Genomic DNA, 21,912 nt, shown 5'->3' with positions numbered 1-21,912 from the left:
ACATTTTGCCAAATATTATTTCTTTAGTTCATGAAATTGCGTTGGTTTCCTATGAGAACAAAGAAAATCAACCAGCTGTTTCAGTATTGTTTGTATTTTTTGGTAGGCTTTGACTTGCATGAGTCATTCAAAACTATGTGGAATCTGTAGTCGGAACTCAAGAACTCAAAACCTTGAACGGGTGAAACACAAATGAAGAGTGAGCAAACGCATTTACTCCATAATCTATTTTTCATCTTGCGAGGGCGCTGAGAAAAGCGATAGTTTACTTATCACTCAGACCCCTTGTTCCCCTCGGCCAAGTCGAGTCGTTCCAGTTTTCAGTCTGCGGTTTTTGTTTTCTTCCGATCGAGCTACAGAATTGACAATTAGTGAAAGTGGAAAATGTGTCTGGTCTGTTTTTGTGGCTCTGGGTGGTGTTGTTTGCCTATACCAAATATCTGTTAATGCCTTTTATGGTTCCATTGAGATCTGTCGCCCTGGGACGTGTGAATATTCGAGAAAACTAATCCCCATGATTTGCACTTTGCTCGCTGCACTCTGAAAAAATAACTAATGGCTTAACATTTACCCGTCAAGTAACCTTATAGAGAACATATATTTGATTTTTATTAGGCTCATAAAGTTGAGATCTTAGAAAATTTTAGTAGCTAAAGTATGGGTATTCATTTTATGAGTTAATTTATAATGAGACTTTGAAAACTTAAGCTTACATTTATGTCTTCAAAAGTGGTTGTTTTCTTTCCTTAGCTCTTAATATTTTTCTGTGTGCCGTGTTTCCTTACCAAACCCATTGATAATATCTACGTGTAAACAATAAACAAATTATCAGAGCTCCAGGAGCGGCACGAGATTTATGTTCCACGACAGGGCTTAATAGATTGTGGCCACGACAAATAGCCTGGGTGTTTTATTGTATGCGGCCCAAAAGGTAGCGATAAAGAGGGAAAATCGCAGCCGTTTCGGCCAGCTGGCTGTTGGCTGTTGACTGTTGGCCTACTGACTCGAAACTGTGCCAAACGAATTTGCAAGTAAATCAAACGCAGTGTACGAATAATTTGGCAGCGAAACCAATCGAAAAACGAGACAAGACGGCGGCAAGCGGCAACCTAAAAATAAATGCCATGACGGAGTCGACGGTCTGATGAGACATGTGTATATGCTATGCATATACTATATGGCTATATCCACCATATATAGCGGGAAGGGGGCGTGGCAGCAGGCAGCAGGCAGCAGGCATCGTGCCACAAGTTGCCAAGTTATTTTTTTTATAGCGTCTGGCAATTGGCGATGATGCAAGCCGGCCCAACTCTTTGTGGCTTTATTTTTTACGACAATATTATTTGCCGGCCGTTCTTGTGGCTATTTTTTATGACATTTCTGCGGCTTTCTGTGCGTGGGCTCTCATTGATATTAATTGCTCGGCTGTGTTTTTGGCAATCAGTGCAAGTGTTTATTTGGCTTATGTCTTCCGGCCAAAATGGGAGAGTATGGCGAAGTGGTTAGAACGGATTTTATGGGATTTTTGGGACTTATGGTCTATTGGTTGACTAGTATAATTTTGTAAAATAATTAGTTGTTTCTTGTTTCGAACATTTGGCTTTTTAGTTGCAGAATTGGGTCTTAGATCTTGTTCTTTATTGTTATAAACAAACTTAAATTATTAATTTCGCTCAAATATTATAAGCTAACTTATGGAATATTTAAAATCTATATTTTAATACACTAATGGATAGTAAAGTGGAAGTCATCTTGAAGTTAGTTTGGTACTAATCCGTTTTTATGGCGTATGATTTCGCCGACTTTTTCTTGTTTCCCTAAGGATAGGACACCCAAAGTTCTATCTCCAGCGGAAAATAAAAAGCGACATAAACTATATGTTTTCTGCCACATTTTGCGGGCACTTTGGTGTCTTTCGGTTTTGCGGCATATGCTGGGGACATAAAAAACCCAAACTGTGCTAATGTTTTTATTTTCTCATATTCATGCATATATATTTCCTTTTCTTCGGGGGCGCCAAGCCAAAGCTAATTTGGCGACAGTTGCCTGATGTCAGTTTTCCCATTTTCCTTCCCCCCCTTGGCAATTTTCCCATCAGCATCCTCTTTTTGGGGGAGGCAACAAGTGTCTGCAACGGGCTTCTTGATTTTCCTTTTTTCTTGGCTGCTTTGCATTAGATGATTAATGCTGTTTATTTTAGTCTACTTGGCCAAGAGAGTTTGCGGTTTTCAATTGGGTCACTTTGGCGAGATTTTTCTGCTTTTCTTGGTCTCCATTTCTCTGTTTCTCAGTTGCAAGTTCAAAGTTCTCTAGCGACCCGAATGCAAATACATCAACAGATGTAGGTCTGCTCAAATTCTTGACCCAGACTCAAAAACAGATCCGAATCAAAGGCGCGCCCTACAATTTCTCTATGCACTTCTGTGTCTCTGTCTTCACATTGGATTCTTTTTTTCCTAACGATCCCACAATGTATTATTTGCTTTAATCTATGGCCGATCTTGGAATGCACATGAACTTTTTTTTTTTGATAAAGATGAGCTTAAAAAGATAATATTTGACTTTTAAAAAAGTAATCGTTGGGATAATAACATATCATCCACATATCATATACGTAAAAATCTCTTTGTTTATTTTTCCTAGTGTAATTCTTGTTTAGTTTCTTGCCTTTTGCATATGCCTCTAAAATGTTCTCCCATTCTGGAATAATAAAGTGTAGTGTGAGGTATATGCCCTTTGTTTGTCCAGATATGTTTGTGATTGTTTGTTTGTTTGCTCAACATGCCGCGGGCTAAGTTTTTTTAAGAAGTGGGATCCAGTAATTGCCTTTTTTTCGCCGGCGAACGCCTCAAGATATGCTTTGATTTTGACCGACTTTTTTCTTATCTGAGGAGGAAAATCTCTTTATTTCCATTTTCCTTATCCACAGAGTTCAAGTTCAACGCATCATTGCGTGGGGTCTTTAGAGGAGAGTGGAAAGCTCCCTATATTCGAAGAGGTATATGTGGCTTAATAAACAGTTTGTCATAATTGACATTGATTATGCAGATATTTTGTTTTCTACTTATAGATTAAAGCAACATAATACCTATCTTTTAATACATTTATTTTAATTCTAATTACGAAAGAGTATACCTTACCGCTCTTTATCATTTCATTTAGGGTCTTTTTAATACCTATCTTTTAATACATTTATTTTAATTCTTATTACGAAAGAGTATACCCTACCGCTCCTTATCATTTCATTTATGGTCTTCTTAATACCTATATTTTAATACATTTATTTTAATTCTAATTACGAAAGAGTATACCTTACCGCTCCTTATCATTTCATGTAGGGTCTTCTTAGATCTTGCGTTCTGTGAGCTAAAATTTAAATTTCTGAAGCTGTGCACGTGAGCCAAACAATGATGTCATGCCTCTGAAAAATGTGGGATGACCCTATTTGAGTGCGTCTGATTTTCCATTGTCTGTTGAATTTCACCGAGTTGGTAGCTGTTCCTCTTGTTTGCCGACCATGCCGACGAGCACGTGGACAGTTTTCCGGTGGATAAATAGAGGCAAACGTGGGGCAAACCGGCGGCTCGGATGGATATTTTGTTTGCGGCCAACGTGTCGTTCGGCACGTTCGAAAATAATTTGGAGCGCACATTGAGTTAGTAAACCCGTAACCGAGAGCCGAGACCAACTGCATTTTGATTGATTAAACAGACGCCCGACAGTTGATGACCTACGCCGCCTCCCCAATTAGTGCAACTTGATGGATCCACCTGCGATCCGAGTCACAACCTTACCCAACCGGATATTGGGGTGTAGAAAAATTGTCCCAATTTTGAAGCTTAATTGCAAGTGGCCAAAAAGGTGGTGGGATTATTACCGGTTGACCCTAGCGGTTAACACTTGGTTACCTCATCTGCATATGTGGCCCCCTTCCGCGATTACAAAATCTCAGCCAACGGATTTTTGCATACATTTTTTTTAATCTTTTTTTGATTTTATCCTTTGTTTTTTGCATACAAATTGTTTAGTCTTTTTGTGGCCCAAAGCCCCTTCAAAAAATATGTAAGAAAAACTTGTGGAAAAAATGGGCAACTAGAAGGTAGGAAAAAAGTAGCTGGAAGTAGCAGCGCCAAAATATGAGTTTTATGCAAATTGCTTGGTAAATTTGTGATATTTGTGTCTTCGAGCGGTTTTCCTTTTGTCCTATCCTACACATTTTTCTCTTTCTCCAGAGACCACCTTTAAACCCCCTCTAAATCCCCTTTAAACCCCCTTTTAACCTCCTGCAACCGCTTGTATTTTTCCGTTTGTGGTTATTGTAAACCAATTTGCTTATGTGATTTGTCTTTTCCACAGAAGGTTTTTCCCCTCCACTCCTGTCTCTCTCAATCTTTATTACCCCTTTGGGTTGTGGGTTTGTGGGGAAGGCGAAAAAAGGGGTGGGCAAATGGGGAGGGGAAGGTGTTTAATGGCCCCAGCGTGATGTGTTGCCTATAGGAAGGTGTGGGGTGCAGACCCTGACATTTGACAGAATTGTGGGGAACCTTACCTCATGTCATCTTCTGCTTTTCCTGTTGCGATTTTTGCGGCTTTTGGAGGCACAGAAAAGACATAAATACTGTATCCAAACCGAATTAGGTATTCAAGTTCAATAATAATAATAACATAAGCTAAAATGTTTCTTCCGCGCTTATTCAATACCATAATCAAGAGTTACTCTCTTTATAATAACGAATTACAGAGATTATTTTTTAAATGTAAATATTTATATTCATTACATCTATTCGAAAAAAAGTAAACTATTATATTTAGGTTTAGATAGATAAAAACATATATATTTTTAAGCTCTTCCAAAAAAAAATGTATATAACTAATTAATTAATATTAATTAATTAATATGATAAAAAGCTGATTATTAAAAAAATTTAAGTTTAAGAGTATAGTCATATTTCAATACTGAATTTCTAACATTTAAAAGTAATAAAAACACAATTTTTTTATTGTCATCGCAATTCATTTGACCTTTACTGTGAATATAAGGGCAGGGATTTATTTCTTAAAAGCGCAACACATTCATTGACTTCCGTGTGATGAGTCATCCCGTTGGTCTTTCTTTTTCCAGGTTTGACAAGTGCCTCTTGCCATGACTCATGGCCACCCAATGTTCCAATTTACGTATATTGTGATTCAATTGATCTTGGGAATTACCCTACTGCCTGTCACCGCATTTGCAGGTTTATTAATGGTTAATAACAATAACACTTTTATGAATATTAATGAATGTGTTTTTGTGTGATAAAAAACATCATTGGACTTTCAACTTTCGTAAAGCAATAATCGTTTTCGCAGGAACTTGTCATTATATTTAGAACGTTTTCTGAGAAATATATAGCCTTTCTTCAAACGGATTCTTAAGAAATTTAAAAAATATGCGATCAACGACATTTCAAAAATATTATTATTATTAAAAAATTTATTAAAATTGTTATTATGTTAGCGCAAATACTTTTGCTTTCCCATGCAGCTTTTTGGTTGGACAATTAACCAAAAATGTGGGCCAGACAAAAGGTTTTGACCTGCGATATCATAAGACACACGCTCTACCTTTGGGCTCACATATGCGATGAAATTCAATTAAAACGGCAACGATGTTGAATTTCAATTTCGATTTTTGGTTTTTCGTCGTGTTATTTACAAGCTTTCAATTCAAATGCGATAAATGACAAGGGGCCAAAAGCGCAGAGCGCACGGATTGCAGATCGCAGAGCCAGAAACCAGCGCCAATGGCCAAGAGATTGCATCAGACAGCCACAGATCACTTGGTTAGAGGGGAATGGTGAGAAGGGGGATTCAGTCGGGGGCCCGAGATTATGGGTACTCACATTCAAGACCAAATCGATGTCGAAGTCTGTTCGAAGCGAGTCTTGGCCTTTGGGGCGTTGTGCGGCTGGCAATTAAATTGCAAAATAATAATTTTTATTACCAACTTGACGGCGACGACTGCGGTGGAAGACTCCCCATCTGCGACTCGGTCTGCGGCCTCAAATGAAATGGAAATCAATTGCCCAGAAAGAGACAAGAAAGGTGTGATAATGCCCAGATCGAATACTGGGATACCCATGAGTAACTAGTAAATGTTTAACTAGATCTTATAGATAACTTTGGAAAAAAAGCAAATAATATGATTTTAAGGATCTATATTGTATGGAGGAACTCGGAAAATACCATCTTAAATATACCACTCAGAAAAACAAGCTAACATTTTATTTTTGTCATCAGAAATATTTTCACCATATAGAACTACATGAATTATTTTTAAGGTAATCATCAATTACGATGTTTTGTATATAATACCAATGTTTTGTATACAATACCTACTATCTACTCCAATTGATTTGTATATTTTGTATGTTTTATATCTACTCAAATTGTTTATAAATTATTAATAACCTTAAAAATATTTGCTTACATAGCAGGTTGCCAAAAATAACCACAGCTTAATCTAGGGTATCTAAAGGATAGGCCAAGATGCCATGTTAATTGATCCGACTTTTGACGCTTTTGCGGGGGCGATTGGGTCGTACGAGTTCGGTGTCGATGCTGTGGGTAGATCTTAATAATTGGCCAATGGCTTTCCCATCTAGCCGTTGAACGTAAGAAATCTGCCTATAAAACTGAACCAAGATCGTTCAATGACCCAAAGATCCTCGGCCACCTCCCTTTTTTTCTGCCAGTGTGTGGGTGTATTGAAAATGAAAATGGGGCGAAAGGTTGTTAAATGATTAAGAGGCGTTGCATTAGCAACAATCCTTAGGCCCCCCGATTTCCCGCCTCTTTTTTCTTGGGTGTCAGACGACAGAGACGACGGTGCATTAGAAAGTTCGTGGGAAGTCTTTTCAAGTGGTTGCCGACCCTGGAAAAAGGGGAGAAAGAGGTGGGAAAATGCTGGAAAAAAGGAGTGAAATGGAGGAAAAGGGGGGCTGAAAATGTCGTCTGGCTCTGGCTAAAAGTTTTCGCAGTCAGCGTGAAATGGTTTTCATAAAGGAAGTAAACTGAACACTAGTGCACATATGCAAAACTTAAAAGGTGGTAATGAAAAGCGCTAATATACATACTAACACACTAAAATGTGCACTGAGCGGAGAACTTGGTACAAGGAATATTTACTTTAAATATTTAATTATTATTATGAAATCATTATTTTAAGTAGACAGTCATCTATTAAAAACAATAAATGGGTAACAAAAAAGAATCGCTTACACACCTAATAAAAATTTTTAGACAATTGTCTACCACCTTTGTTTGTTTTCTAAAAAAAAGGTAATCTTTTTAATATACAATTTTTTCCTGTGTATTTAGGGTGTTTCCATATGCACATTTTATGTTAATTGAAGCTATGCGTCAATGGCAATTTCCATGCATTCCTCACCCTGCTTTCCACATTTCTTTCCCTTCTGACTTTTCCTTTTTCCTTCTTCATTTTCCACTTTTGGTTATGTCAACTGTGAAAAACGCGCCTTAAAAAGGTGGAAAATCTTGAACCATTTCGCAAGAAGAACCAAAAACTTTTATTTTCACATGTTCTACTCTACTGGTGAGTGTTGGCGTAAACTCGGGAAAAATGTGGGCTTGGTTCACTTCGAGAACGGAAAGGCTATTAAAGAAATGGCATAGCTAAGAGATGGTACAAGTGTGCTTCACTGGCCTATTCATACATATGATTAGTTTAATTAAAAATATCAAAATGTGTCAGAGACTAATGTTTAAGATAAGATGGGACCTTTTATGTAAGCTTGTTTAGTGGGAGAAATATGTGAAAAAATTACATCAAGGTTATAGATCCTTTAGTTTTTTTCTCGGAGGTCTAAGAAGAACGAGAATTGTGATGTACATATATATATATATTCAAGACCTTTTTTAACACCTCTTTTAATACCTCGTTTTAGCATCTATCTATCTGTCTATCCTTGTGAATATGCACCCAACGTTTGTATTGCCATATCGGCAATAAAATGTTCCACTTTCGCAAATCACTTTCCCTTTCCATTTTGCAATCAATATAAATTTGATATTTATCGCTTTGCATATTTGGCCAACATACTTAACCACCGCTTAAGTGTAATTGAGCCGAACAAACATTGAACATGGAGAAACTCCCTAAGCAGCTAATCAATTATGATCAGGCGAAAGGCCCCAGTCCAAACACAAATGCTGCCACGCCCCCTTGACGCCCAGGGCCCCTTTTCGTGGAGAAGAAGAGGAAGAGCGCGTTGCAACGATTCCCAAGTGGAACATTATAGAGGCGATATATGAGCCAAACGGGCCGAACAATTTCCGGGGCTAATAATAAATATCAATAAGCCAAAAATTTATTACCAACTAACCGCAGAATCTGCAAAGGCTTCTGTACTTCTTTTGCCAACGAACTTCATCATTGTGGCTGTCTCTTTCTCTTGGTATCTAACATCTCTTTCGGCTGCTATCGTGCCTCTCTCTCACACCTCTTCCCTCTTTATCGCCTGCGGTGCCAACAAATCCCTTTGATTAATTCTAATAGCCTCAGATGTTCAGGCTCGACATCATTTCTTTCGCTTAATACTCAATTTGGTGTTGTTCTCTCCCTCATCACCCCTCCTGCTCACACCCAGCTGTCTCTTTCTCGCCAATCTACCCCTCTCTCTCGCTCCCTTACAAGGCGTCAAGTTGTTTGCATTTCTGTTCTGTGACTAATATGCAAACAAGCGAGCAGAGCAGCAACAGCAGCACAAACTTGGCCAATAACTTAACTTGGCTCAAATGCTGCCTCCTGCCACATGCCCCTCCCCCCTCCCCCCTCCGCCCTACGCCCCTTTTACACACGCACACACTCTCACATGTCATAAGCAGGCTGGGGCAACATTTACGCACTCGCCAAAAAGGAGAAATAAAAGCTCATTTGGTAGGATGAAGAATTGAATACTCTTTAATATTCAGCATTGAAAAGCTAGCTTAAGTGGTGATCGATTAGATCAAAAAAACTTAAAAAACATTTTTTAAAAATTTAAAAAAAGTTGAAAGGGCAAATATAGTTGAGATCCAATAGTTATTATTGAGAATTTAAGCGGGTGTGGTTAGCCATCGCCTTATTTTAAGGTTCTCTGCCTAAGCAGCGATAATATTTTTGACCTGGATACCGTATTTATATTAATGTACCTCTCTTCTAATACTACATATATAAAAAATGTCTTTTAAATGAAAAATTAAGGTAGTGCTTAAAGTAGTAAGGCTAACATGTCCAGAATAATACAATATATTCGTATTGTAGGTTTGTCCTAAGAACTGATGATCCATCAAGGGATATTATAATAATAATAAATGTAGATATTGTTGGAACATCAAACGCAGATATATATAAATTTTGTTCAAATTCAATCTCAATCTCTTACTTAGATGTATCACTGACAAATAAACTAACGTATTTATATCTGGAAACTGGACCAAAAACATCCCATACCCCCAGCGAGGGCATAAGAAGTGAGAGAAGTAGGGAGAACAAGTCCAAGAGCGTCGGGACCATAAAGATAAGACTAGCACACGATTCGCAACGTTCGCAGCTGTTGTCGGCATCTCGGGAGTTGGACTTCGATTTCTTTGTTTTCGGATTCCAGACGACGGCCAAAATGTTAGTGCACTGCAAGTCAATGGATTTTGTATACATAACAATTCAGGAAATCACTAAAAACATGCCATCTTAAAAGCTGACTAATTAGTGTTATATTCCCGCACATCTCATTTGTCTGCACTTCCATTTTTCCTTGGCTGTAGCTGACTGCTCATTTTAATGAAATTCGTTCACTGCTCTGCTGCGTTTTTATCTCTGACTCGTTTCGGTTTTCCTTTTTTTCCCGTTGAGTCAGGTTCATCCTCTGAAATTTACCTCGTTCTTTATATTCGGTCGTGCCCCACATGCGTAACCCATCATAATGCCGCATATCAAGATACATTTGTATCTGCTGGAGCTCTGGCGCATGTGTAAATATTTTTTACGAGCCCTTTCCCCATCCCATTTTGTATCAATGGCTTTCGAGGAGTTGCGAGGATAATCGCGGCCCAGGCTTTTCTTCCTTTGTGTTGTGCGGGTGCTTTAAATGCGCCTTTTGATGTGTGAAGCGTGCCTGGGCACTGGGGTCGATGGTATTTATGGGCCTAAGGTCAATGCTGAATAACCCGGCACGATCTCAAGTCCCACACACTCCGTAAGCACTTGGGCCTATGAGTCAAGGTCGAGGGTGCCAGAGTTCAGCACTTGAATGCGAAAGCAGGGTAGAGATTTTTGGGTTCCACAGATATCGGAGGTAAAAGATATTTTTTTATTTTCATTACTTATCGATGTACTTTATTTGGTATCTTAAAATCAGGTTAGGTGATGTGGCTTTATTTCTGCCGAAGTGGTTGGTTTAAAAAAAAATAATAAAATATAGGTATAATAGAATTTCAATGCGATTCCTACGTGACATTCCATACAAACGCAAAACGAAAAAATGGGTAATTGTGCATAATTATTTATGAATCCGTTTAAATTATCCAAAAATTGAAGTTTCGCCAATCAGCGGCGGCCACAACATCAATTAAGTACCATTAAAACTGCTGGCTGAAAACAAATTGAAATTAGTTTTGGCTAGTGGCAATTTACGCATAGACGCTTTTTCCACGCAATTAAAAGCTGCGCATAAATGCAAATTTGTAAATTGCATTATTGCTTAATTCTTTGTAAATGTTTGCAATTTTTTGTTAGCGGAAGAGAAACAATAAGTAATAAAAACTGAAAACGCGTACTCAGAAATAAGTAGGTTTGGGCTACTGTGGCGCATGTGTTTAAAGTCTGAATGGTTCTACAAGTCTTTCGGAAAATAAAAAATGAATAGTATTACAGGGGGATAACTAAGTCCGTGAAAGTAGCGCTTAAATTCTCTATAATGTGAGTAAACATATTAAATAAGCAACGTTTAAGGGCGGAATGCTCATAAAATATTAACTTTGTTGTTCTGCTTTAATTCTTAAGCAATTATCATTTATTTATACCTATAAAAATATTAATGTCGATTAAAGCTGGTAATAAAGCAACTCCAAGAATTAGGCATTTAATTTAATGTGTATGTTCAGATGAAAAATATTATTTTGTTTTTCAAGTCTAATAGTTTCTTAATTCTGAACACTTATTATACCTTTTTCAAGGTAAAATTTAAAAGAATTTTGGTTACAATAATAATATTAATTACAACAATAATATTTTAAATTTACTCAAGCAGCTCGTGGTAATATTTAAACAATCTGTAATGTAATCGATTAAAATATATTGTGCTGTAAATGTAATTGTATCTACGGGATCTATTTATTTTGTATATATACATACACATTGCTGAAATTTTGTTCACCTATTTGGCATATAATTATTATGTCAGATCATATCACGTTGGAAGTTTTCAGCAGGAAATTAAATGCAATTTAGCGAGGACTTAAACGCCGGACGGCTTTTCGTGCTAACTTCAGGTGTATCTGTGTGTGTATCAGGGTGTATCTGTGTGAGGGCAGAGGTGTATTAGTGTGCGGGTGAAAGGGAGTTTCAATTTAAGCGCTGCGGCATTTTCCGTTTGCAGGCATTTCCTGGTGGGGAAAATGGAGGGATGTCACCCACTTAAAATTTTCAGTGTGTGTGCGAGCGTGTGTGTATATGAGGTGGGAATTAATTATGCAGGCATATCATGGCTACTCCTTTCTCTTACCCATCCACTTTCACCCCCACGCACCCACACACTCAAACAGTAGCATCCTTTCCGTGTGCGGTTTTAATTTGTGAGCCCGTGCCCGTGCATTTTGCCTGATCCTTTTCCTTTCCGCTGTTTGCCATTGCAATTTCCCCCAGCCACGCCCACTTGCAGCGGCCCCTTTGCCACGCCCACCGGCCGCCGCCCATAGCTTGTTGCCAGTTGGGAAATTTCCTTGTTTTTTTTTTGTTTCAGCTGCCCCTGCGTTGTTTGCATTTCCGTGTGATTTCACTTGGCTGGCAGAAATCGATGAATGGCGCGCTTTGGGAGAGCGACTCCTCGAGAAAAGCACTTTAAGGTCCCGAACCCATTGGGCGGAATTATCCGGGAGCCGGCATTCATTGCAGTTTTAATTGATTTCATTTAGCTGTTCCTTGCTTTATCACCCACTGCCACTCACGCTTAGTGCTGCCACTTTGGCCAATAACCCCAGGAATATGTGTTGAGTTTCCCACAAAAAAATCCTTCAATGTTTTTAACAAAGGAGTTTATTCGTATTCAACCAAAATCTTTTTCAAGCCCAAGTAAAAAGACCATACTAAGTTTGAGAGCCAAATTCTAAATTCTAAATTTCAATTCGAATTTATGACGTAAAGTAAAAATGTATTAGTGCTACTGAATTTTGAAATTTTGTGTTTTTCTGCCGAATTTTACTCAATAAAATGGATGATGGATTGATTAAGTTAATTCAGTGTAAATATGAAATTTTAGCAAAAGCTCTTTCTTTAATGTTTACCATGTTTAATTAAGAATCATATTACAAATTCGTTTTGGTTATTATATTAGCTAAGGTTGTATTAATCGATGTAATATAAATTATTTTAAGGTTTGATCAAATGGTCAAAGTTCATTTTTTATCGTCGATAAGAGATTTCCTCGAACTATTTTCAAAGCCGAAAATAGTCAAACATTCAAAACTTTCTAACGATAAGGGATATTGATGAAAGACATACCGTTTGGCGATGGTTCGTCTGTGACTTGATCCGGAAATTCCGTCGGTGGTAGGTTTTGTGCCTTAGCAACTGCTGACGACGTCTCGGCAACCGATTTTAAAATTAGAATGGATGCTTCAACGGTGCTTTTGGTATTGTACAGTCATAAAATTGATAATTTTATAGTTAAAGGTTGGAATTAAACCACATATAAACTAAATATTCTCATGAACTGAAAATAATAAAATAACGAACTAAAGGCAGAAGAAAACTTATATTACTAAGACTAAACAAATCAAAAGAATTTTTTTTTAGAAAAAGAATTTAACAATTTGAATATTTTCATGAACTGAAGAACATTATAAAAACAAAGTAGTAAGAAATGTATTTCTTATACCTATTATTAAGAATTCAAAGAAATATGAAGTCATGTAACTATAATAAAAGAATTCGCCGAAACGACAGAGCTGAAAGGTAGGAACTAAATGAGCTTATCTCCGCTGCGGTTGCGTCGTCCGTCGGTAGGTGGCGCTATCATCCTCGTTAGCCCCTCTGGGTGCACTCCACTTATAAATTCTATAAATTTTAGATCATAATGTGACCAGCACCCATCCCGTTGTGCGTCAGTGTGTGTGTGGGGAAATTACATCTATGTTACAGTGCAGGTGGGTGGCGAGTGGGTGGCAAGTGGGCCCAACAGCAAGGTAGTATTTGTTATGCATTTTCATTAGTACAAACTTTTCAGCTTAGACGCTGTCATTAGCACAAAATTGGCTCCCAAAATGGGTCCACAGGTTGCAATCAGAAAGTTCATGGGGAGTTATCAGGAGCCTAGGTAAAAAGGGGTTTACTTAATTTATTGGGAACACAATTACTAATAAACAAAGCTACTGACAGAGCTTTTTCTAACCAGTTTTGGTAGTATTTTAAAATATTTCATATTATTATTTTATTATTTTTTGTTATATTATTTTAAATGTGTTCAGAGAAATTGTAAAACTGAGTACTTTTAAAAAAATAAACATTTCCAGCATCTTTTTAGTTGTAGATTTTATTTTACCCTCTTGACTTTCGCTAGCTGAAACTCATTAGACCGACTCCTTTAGCGCCTGCCTGGTAATTAACACCACCTTGTTCATATAAAAACCCCCTTTGATAGTGAAAATCATTAATTTTTCATTGTTGGGATGTTTTTTGTTCACTTTCATATTTATTTGGATTTTTGCATAGTAATAATATGTTTCTTTTATTAGTATTGGTTTGTTTTTCAGCTTAACGCTTACATTCGTTTTTTATACATTAAAATTTATGCTAAAAGTTGTAAATAAAATCATTTTGAAATGTAATCTTTCGTATATTCTGCTTGGTATCTTGTGGTAGCTTCTATTAACAATTACACAGATTTATTGAAATATTCACGTCACATTCAACGTCGCATTGAGATTGCGTTTTCTATATGCGTATGCTTACTTGAAAGTGGGGTGCGAATTAAAATAAATAGTTTACCTTGAGCAAATAGATCGCCCGTAAATTATGGCCAACATGCAATAATATAGGGTAAACAGAAATGAGGCACAGGCCATTAAACGGCATTTGGTGTCTGGCTTAATGGTAAATAAATTCACAATAATTAAAGCCCCAAATTCCGCTTGAAATTAATAATTGAGCCCATCGATTGCCGCCGTGCGAATGTCATTAATATGCAAATGCGTTATGCAATCCAGGAATTATTTCTCTCCCGTTGAAAACGATTGTGTGCCATAATTCGTGCCAAGTGAATTCATTTTGGGTGCCGCTTAAATGTAGGTTTTATCTAAAATATATATACAGTGCTTGGTGTCGGAACTATGTATGAATGTAACTTAACTAAAGGTTGTGCACGAAGCAAATGAAAATGAAATTTAGTTTAAGATGGTTCTTCATCAAGATGAACTTATGCGATATTGAAGATATCCTAGGTTTATTTTAGTTGTCACTATCAAATGCAGAAAAAAAAGCAAGAGAGGTTGTGGGCTAGTTTACGTTCATATGGTTTATACATTTATCTCGCTATATTTTAATGGATTAATTCCTATATTTTGTGGTATCCGCTTTAAATGCCTTTCGTTTAGTGAGTTCAATGGCGGAATTTACTTTAGATTAAACATTCGTGGTCGTAGAAAAACAAAATTAAAATTTGACTAGAAATTAAATATGAAAATTTAATTTTGTTTTTGTTGCGATTTTTCAAGGATTGGCTTCGTTTGATTTGTGTTAAAACTTAGCTTAAGTAACATGAATAATATATTTCATCGTTCATAGGTAATTAATATATTTCATTTGTAATTGTAAACATTTGTTTTTGTTTTCGTGTGTTTATTATAATTAAATAACATAACATTAGTCAATTAAAACTAAAAACGCAGTCAATTTATATATTTGGAATTTCATTTAGCATACGCATAAAATACACATAATTCATTCTGGTTTATTTGTGGATTTTGAATATTGAAACACTTGTGAACAATGCTACAGTTCCATATTGAGTAAAAACATGCGCAAAAAAGTCTTATTTCGTTTTGCTAAATATATAGAATTTTTTTAATGACGGTTTTTTGCTTGCAGTTATTTTAAATGGCTTATCGGATTGAGGACAAACTGTGTTGTGGTCTTAATACATCTAATACACAATCAGCTGATATACAAATACGTAAGTAGTATGTGTATCTAAGGATGGATCGATTTTCTAAAAGATAAAAAATGAGTAATCAATTTTCAACGATTCGAGACTTTCCTTTTAAAATTTAGTTTTTATTTAAAACTGTAATGACAATTTTCCTTGGTTTTGGTTATATTCCGAGCCAATGTCATTGTACTAGCTCAACCTTATATAAGAGCAGACTTGTCTTTATTGAACTTAACAATTTCTGAATATTTTGTTGGGTAATTAGTAAAATTTAGTCCTCTAACCAATCGACCCATCCTAGTGTAGAAATAGATTTCCATACGTTTTACTTTCGTATTGTTTTGTATAGGATATGCAACTAAATTCACGTCTCACTTTATGCTTTTACTCTTGTCAGGAAAGGAAAATGTGTCCAGTTTCCCTTCTCGTCTGCTTTTGAGTTTGCCTCAGACTGAATAATACTTTTCCTGGCTTTTTCCTCAGCATGCTCTTCCCTGGGGAGATGCATCGCTTATGACATGGCATTATAGGCGGGTTGTTCGTGTTGTTTGGGACAGCGACCGTGTTTGTCCATGTAGGGGCCGAATTCACAGGTGGGTGGCTTGCAGCGACCTTGTTGTATGCACCTGTTTTTTTTTTTTTGGGGATAGGAGAAAGTCAGGATTGGGATTTTCATGGGTTGGAGATTTTTGTGGCCCACTCACTTGCGATCGTTCATGGCGAAGTGCTCGTTGCCCCTCTTCAGCCAATCGCAGTCATAGTTTCCGGAACTGCAGTCGCATCGGCACTGCCCGTCATCCTGCAGGATCTTCTCAAAGCTCTTCGGACAGGTGCAACTCAGTATGGTGGCCCGCACCACCGATTGCCCATAGTTGGCCATAGCTGTGTCCTCGTTGTAGGTAGATCGCTCGATGCAATGGCACTCCGTATGATTCACAAAGGTTCGCTTCTCGATGACACTCCGATGTTTGGTGCTTTTCACCTGCGGGAAATCGGAAAATGGATAAATCATTAATTAAATGCCACAAGCATATCATCATACACATTGCCCATCCCCATTCCCATCGGCTTAATTATGCCGGCCAACTATTTGCATACGGAGCTTGCATAATTGACCCCCGAACTCCATGACGTGCTGTCATATAACACATATATATCATCGTAACTGAACTGGCAGAAGGGAGTTGACAGTTTCCTAAGCTGACTGCTCATCAAACTTGTTGTCATTGTTGCCTTGGCTCGTTGTAAGTCGGTTATTGCTATAGCTCTTGTTATTCTAAAATGAGTTGTCAGTTGTCAGCCAGGGGCTTAGGTGATTATATAAATGTATTTTAAGGGCATTTTCATGTCAATCATTTGCTTATGTTCACGCTTTCAAATTAAAAACTATACCAAAATGTATATAATACGGTGCTCTACGCTTCATATCTTTAAAAACCAATTGTATAACGCGAATTCTTCAGAAAAAGTGAAAATCTGCGTTACTATCTAAACATTTGAATTCTTTATAAGGAATGAAATTATAATTTGTTTTTGGACTTATATAATTGGATTATATATTTTATTCATTCAACGTTTAAAAATGAATTTATAGTTATCATAAAAGTTATTTGAGCGACTGGGCATGTATATTTAATTTAAATTAATTTTTTCCGGGGAACCCCTTTTACAAATAATGCAACGCCACTGGCCGAGAGCCATTAACAGACCACAAAACTTCTACAGCTGCCGAGGCTTGGGATTGGATTGGTCTCGTGTTGCCAGTTTGGTGGCTGGTCTGTAGTCCACATCTCACTCCGCTTCCCCTGAACTCCCCGAAACTGTGGGTCTTGTTGCATGACAAGTGCAAAATGATGAAATGCGTATGAATTGCATAAATTAAGTTGAATTCGTTTAATTAAAATAACAAGTTGGCCATTAATCAAGCCCTGGCCACTCATTCAGTGCAGAGATCTTAGTTCGTAAGAAGAAAAAGAGAAAATGGAACAAATAACATGGAAATGTCTAAAATGTGCCAAAAAACCTGTGTCAGAAATTGGGAGTCCTGTGAAGCAGTTGAATTTTGATTGGACGCATCAAGGCAGAAAAAACTAACAGACCCAATAAGTTGACAAACACAAAAAAAAAGGGAAAATTCAGCCGGTCGTTTTAGGTATTTATGAAATTGCTGCAAATTGAGTTTTTAGTACAGTTCGCTGCGTTTTGTGTTGTGTGGTTTTTTCGGTTTTCGGTTTGGTTTTTCTCCAATAAAAATCTTTAATAAAATGTTACCTGAAACTTGCAACGAATTGAAAAAGTTTTTCCCCCAACCAACACCCGAAATTTTGTGCTGCCTTCGTATTCAGAGAGGCACGAAATTCCTTGAGAAATGGTCGTTTTTCCTCACAAAGAGCTACAATAATTGCCGGAAACGGAAGTGGCAAGTGCTGGTGTTGTTACTTTACTCTGGCCAAACCACAACTGTGCAAAAAATTGCACTAAAGTGCTTCTTCTGTTTCTCAGGCTCAGTAAATATGCAAATCTCAGCCTAAACACTCGAAAAAAGAAACTAAAAAACAATATTTTCTTTATCAGTCATTAACCTTTTAAAAAAATATTGTGGTTGGTGCTTTAATTTAATTGACTTTAACTTGACTTAACTTTATGTTTTATTGTACCTATTTTAAAAATTGGGAAAAAATAATGATTAAAATATGCATGGGTTATACAAATTTGTAAAATCGTTTGACTATTTTTATTCAAGTGCATTGCGATGTATAACAATATTGTTTATGAGTACCTTGAGGCGGGGTTGGCAGTTGGGTGGTTTACTTTCCAAGATGGCCTCCCCAATTGAGGTTGGGTCTTTATGCATGAAAATGCATTCATAAACCTCTTTTTCACTGCTCTCCATTTCCCTCGAGAGTGTGCGTGTGTGTCCGTTAGTGTCCATGTGTGTGACCCGAGCAATTAGTCAGTTATGGCCCGGTTTGCCAGGGATTTTCCGAGTGGTGTGTGGGGTGTGGGTGGGACGAAGGGGAGCGATTAAGCCAGCTCAGTGGCGTGTAAGCATAAAATGTTTTTCCTAAATTTTCAAGCTTTTTTTAGAGGCTTCCTGAGCTGCTATTTGGCCTCGATACAATGCAATAGGCTTAATTGAGACGAAAAGATGGTGAGGCAGAGTATTTCCTAGGACCTTGTGTTTGCCTACTTTTGGGGAGGAATTTAAAAGCAGTGTTTGTCTAAAAATTATTTTGAATATTCACCTGAGTTACTAATATTTTTGTACAGGCAAATTGCTGAGTGCCTATCCAATTACTCTTTGAACTGGAATTTTTGATTTGGCACAATTCAAGCTACTTGAACCATGTATTCTCAATACATTTTTAAGGACTTGTAAATTTTCAAAATAAATTATTTGAATTGGCAGTGAAAATCGTTTTACCTTGCATTAAATTATTATCAAAACAATGTCCATTCCATCTGAACTTTGGCATATGAAATATGAACTTTATGAAATTTCTAACGAATTTATGTACTTTGGCAAAGCCATGGCATTTCCTGCATCAGCTTCACTTCTTCCCATAACGTTAGTTTTGCATAAAACAAAGAATGCAGAACTTGCAACTGTCATCAACTTTGTCGATAAAGTTTTAGCAACTAAGGAAGCAACCATGGGGAGTTAGATTATGGATGGGGAAGTGTTTTAGTGGAACAATGGATGTAGGGACAGTTCGACAGAGAAATATACCTATCTTTAATATATGTAATAAAAAGATCAAGTGAATAAGGTGATAGAACCTAAACAAAATGCGGCACTTCGGTTACTATACAAAGCTGATCATTCTATATTACCATTATTTAAATAGTTAGTGGAACGTTTATTAAAAAGAATACATTTAAAGACAAAGTTATTTAAGAAAAACCTAAGCATGGGATACGTCTTTTAAGAATTGGTTTTAGTTAGAGACCTTATGAAGTGGGTTTCTGAGAGAGGTATGGCTCGAACCATTTCTCACCTATCATCATCATACCCGCGTGGTATTAGAAACGCTTTTCCTAAACTGCAGTATGGGATACTGGCGCTTACCTCTTGCACCTGTTTCCACCTGTTTACGTGCTCGCAATTTGCATTTCCCCACGAAACCCCTAAAAACACACGTGGATGTCTCGTAGTATGGTTGGGGGATTTGAGCTTGGCAAAATTCCATCACGCAGTTCGAAAACTAGTAAAGGAAGTGTCACAAAAGGGGGGGACTTAAAGCTTTTCCCTCCAAAACTTGCATACTTTTCGAAAGCCACCTTTGAAGTCATCCCAAGATTATTATGCATACGCCTTGAGCTGACCACATTTTGTGGAAAATTAATTAAATCACCGAAGTTCAGTACGGTTGGTATATGAATGTCTATGCACAGAAAAAAAATATTGTAAAGTTTTTTTTAAGGATATACAAGTCTTTTTCTATTAGTATTTATGAAATGAAAGTCTAAGTTGTTTTGATACATTTTAAGTAGAATCAAATGACTTAAAAAATATATATTGATCGTAGCGGTCATAGGAGTTAACTAAGATATGATCGATTTCTGATACTTTTAAAATATCTAAAATACATCGTCAATATCTAAGGATTTTCAAGCTTAAATTAATACAAAAATAATAATACTTAAAAAATACCTATTTTATTGTAAATCAATATTAATCTTAACTCCAATGACAAAATAATTCTTTTTACAAACACTGTTTTTCGCATATTTAGTCACATTTGGGATCAAAATTTTTTTTTGTGTAGAGGACTTAGATGCTGGGTATTTAGATGAGGAGTTGGCCATGGAGTTGGCCATTTGCCTGTCAGCCAATTGACTTTTACTTTGGCTTCGGCTTGCTAAACAAGCAAAAGTTTTGCCGGGTGTGTGTGTGTTTTTATTATTGCTGCTCGTGGGCGTTGGCTTTCACGTTTAGGAGGCCTTTGATTTCTGCCTTGGCTTTTCTAGCCCCCCCACTCTTCTGCCACCCCCCTGTCTCTACGCTCCCTTTTTACTTGGGTGAAAGTGGAGGGCATTGAACCCGAAAAAGAGAATTCAGGAGGCGAAGAAAGGAGAGGAGACCACCTCATAAATCTCACAGCTCTTACAACATGTGCTGGAGTTTGTTATGGTGTGTGTTTTGGGGGCGTGGAGGAACGAAGGGACAGAGGTTGGGGCCATTGCCCTTTGCAGACTGCCACAATGCAGAATAACCCACTCCCCCGATCCTCGTTAGCAGCCCCACCCCCTTCCCAGCCAGAAACCATCCACCAAATGCAAAAATTTGCGCAACATAAATTATGTTTTGTTAAAATGTTTACGCTTTTTATCGTGCTGCCGTTGTTGGTTGCATCCTCAGCCTGGTTATCGCTCCTTGGCCCTCCTACACCCCCACCCACTTTAACCTTTTTCTACACAGAGAAAAAAAGTGACCTAATGTTTTAAAAGGTTTGATTTCTTTTTATAAAAAGGAATATTTATTATATAATAAGTTGAAATTCTAAATGTAATCCTAAGAAAAAAGCCTAGTCATCACAACTACATGTATTATAAGTCTTTTTTTAATATTCCACAAAGATCCTGTATTTTTATCCTTTATAAAATCTTGTTTGTAAGTATTCAGAAATGATCATATCTTTGAAAGTCCAAACTATCATTTGGATAATTCCAAAAAAAATATTTTAAAAATGTTATAATTTTTTATAAATTGTGTTATAACTTCTGGCTTTGTCGTATTTTCTCTCAGTGCAGCTCCTCCTTTGCAGCTCTCCAGCTGTGTGTGTTTGCCTGCCACTTGACACCTCTCAATGACAAACCGCTGAGTTGCTCCCTCCTGGCAGATTCACCTCCAGCTTCCTTTTCCTCCGAACTGCCCTGCTCCTTCAGCCTGTACAGCTTCTTCTTCTTCTTTAGAGGCTGATATTTTTTTTGCATATGTGTGTTTTAAGCTTTAGTACTACCAACAGCTTTGGACACATAGCTTCAGCTTCAGTTTCCTGCTTTTTCCTTGGGCAGAAATATTTTTTATACCTTTTTTGAATGATGGTCTGAGTCAGGGGAAAGGGAAAAGTGTGCGAAAATAGGACGAAAATAGGGGTAAGGGGAGGAAAAAGCCAGCAACGATGGACACCAAGAGTTCCTTGGGGCCATACACTCTGCTGCCGGCTGATTCCACTGAGCTTGTCATGAAGTTTGCTCATGCCAAAAAGGAACAAGTTTATTTTGGGGATTTCCCAGAAACTATTTGCATACTAAAACTGGCTTTAAGGCCGGCTTACTACGTCCACAATTTAGGCAAATGAATGTTCCAAAGACGGGTACAAGGTGATGGTATCCTTGGTTCTGGTGACCACAGAAATCCTTTCCAATCAATTATTCTTAAAATTCTTAAGTAGATTTCTTTAAAGATTGCTGAGACACCCCCATATAAAACCGATTTCACTTTATTTCAAATAACCACATATTAAATATACACAAGCTCCTTTATCGATTAAATATATGAAACCTC

General features: G+C 37.2%; 1 protein-coding gene across 4 annotated transcripts in view; it reads right to left on the bottom strand.

Annotated features, from left to right (window-relative positions):
• Positions 1-13,925: 13,925 nt before the first annotated feature.
• The window catches only part of LOC119547261 (probable serine/threonine-protein kinase DDB_G0280133), a 68,325-nt gene continuing 60,338 nt past the window's right edge, over positions 13,926-21,912 (bottom strand). For all 4 annotated transcript variants that reach the window (XM_037854039.1, XM_037854041.1, XM_037854042.1 and 1 more), the window contains 2 exons: positions 16,106-16,383; positions 13,926-16,027 (listed from right to left, as the gene is read on the bottom strand). In XM_037854039.1, coding sequence (XP_037709967.1) covers positions 15,913-16,027; positions 16,106-16,383 — 393 coding nt within the window. In that variant the 3' untranslated portion in view covers positions 13,926-15,912. The remainder of the gene's footprint in view (positions 16,028-16,105; positions 16,384-21,912) is intronic.

This window comes from Drosophila subpulchrella, chromosome 2L (genome assembly GCF_014743375.2).
Source record: "Drosophila subpulchrella strain 33 F10 #4 breed RU33 chromosome 2L, RU_Dsub_v1.1 Primary Assembly, whole genome shotgun sequence".
NCBI lineage: Eukaryota > Metazoa > Arthropoda > Insecta > Diptera > Drosophilidae > Drosophila > Drosophila subpulchrella.
Note: the sequence above shows the minus strand (reverse complement) of the source record. Positions and strands in the feature narration are given on the sequence as shown.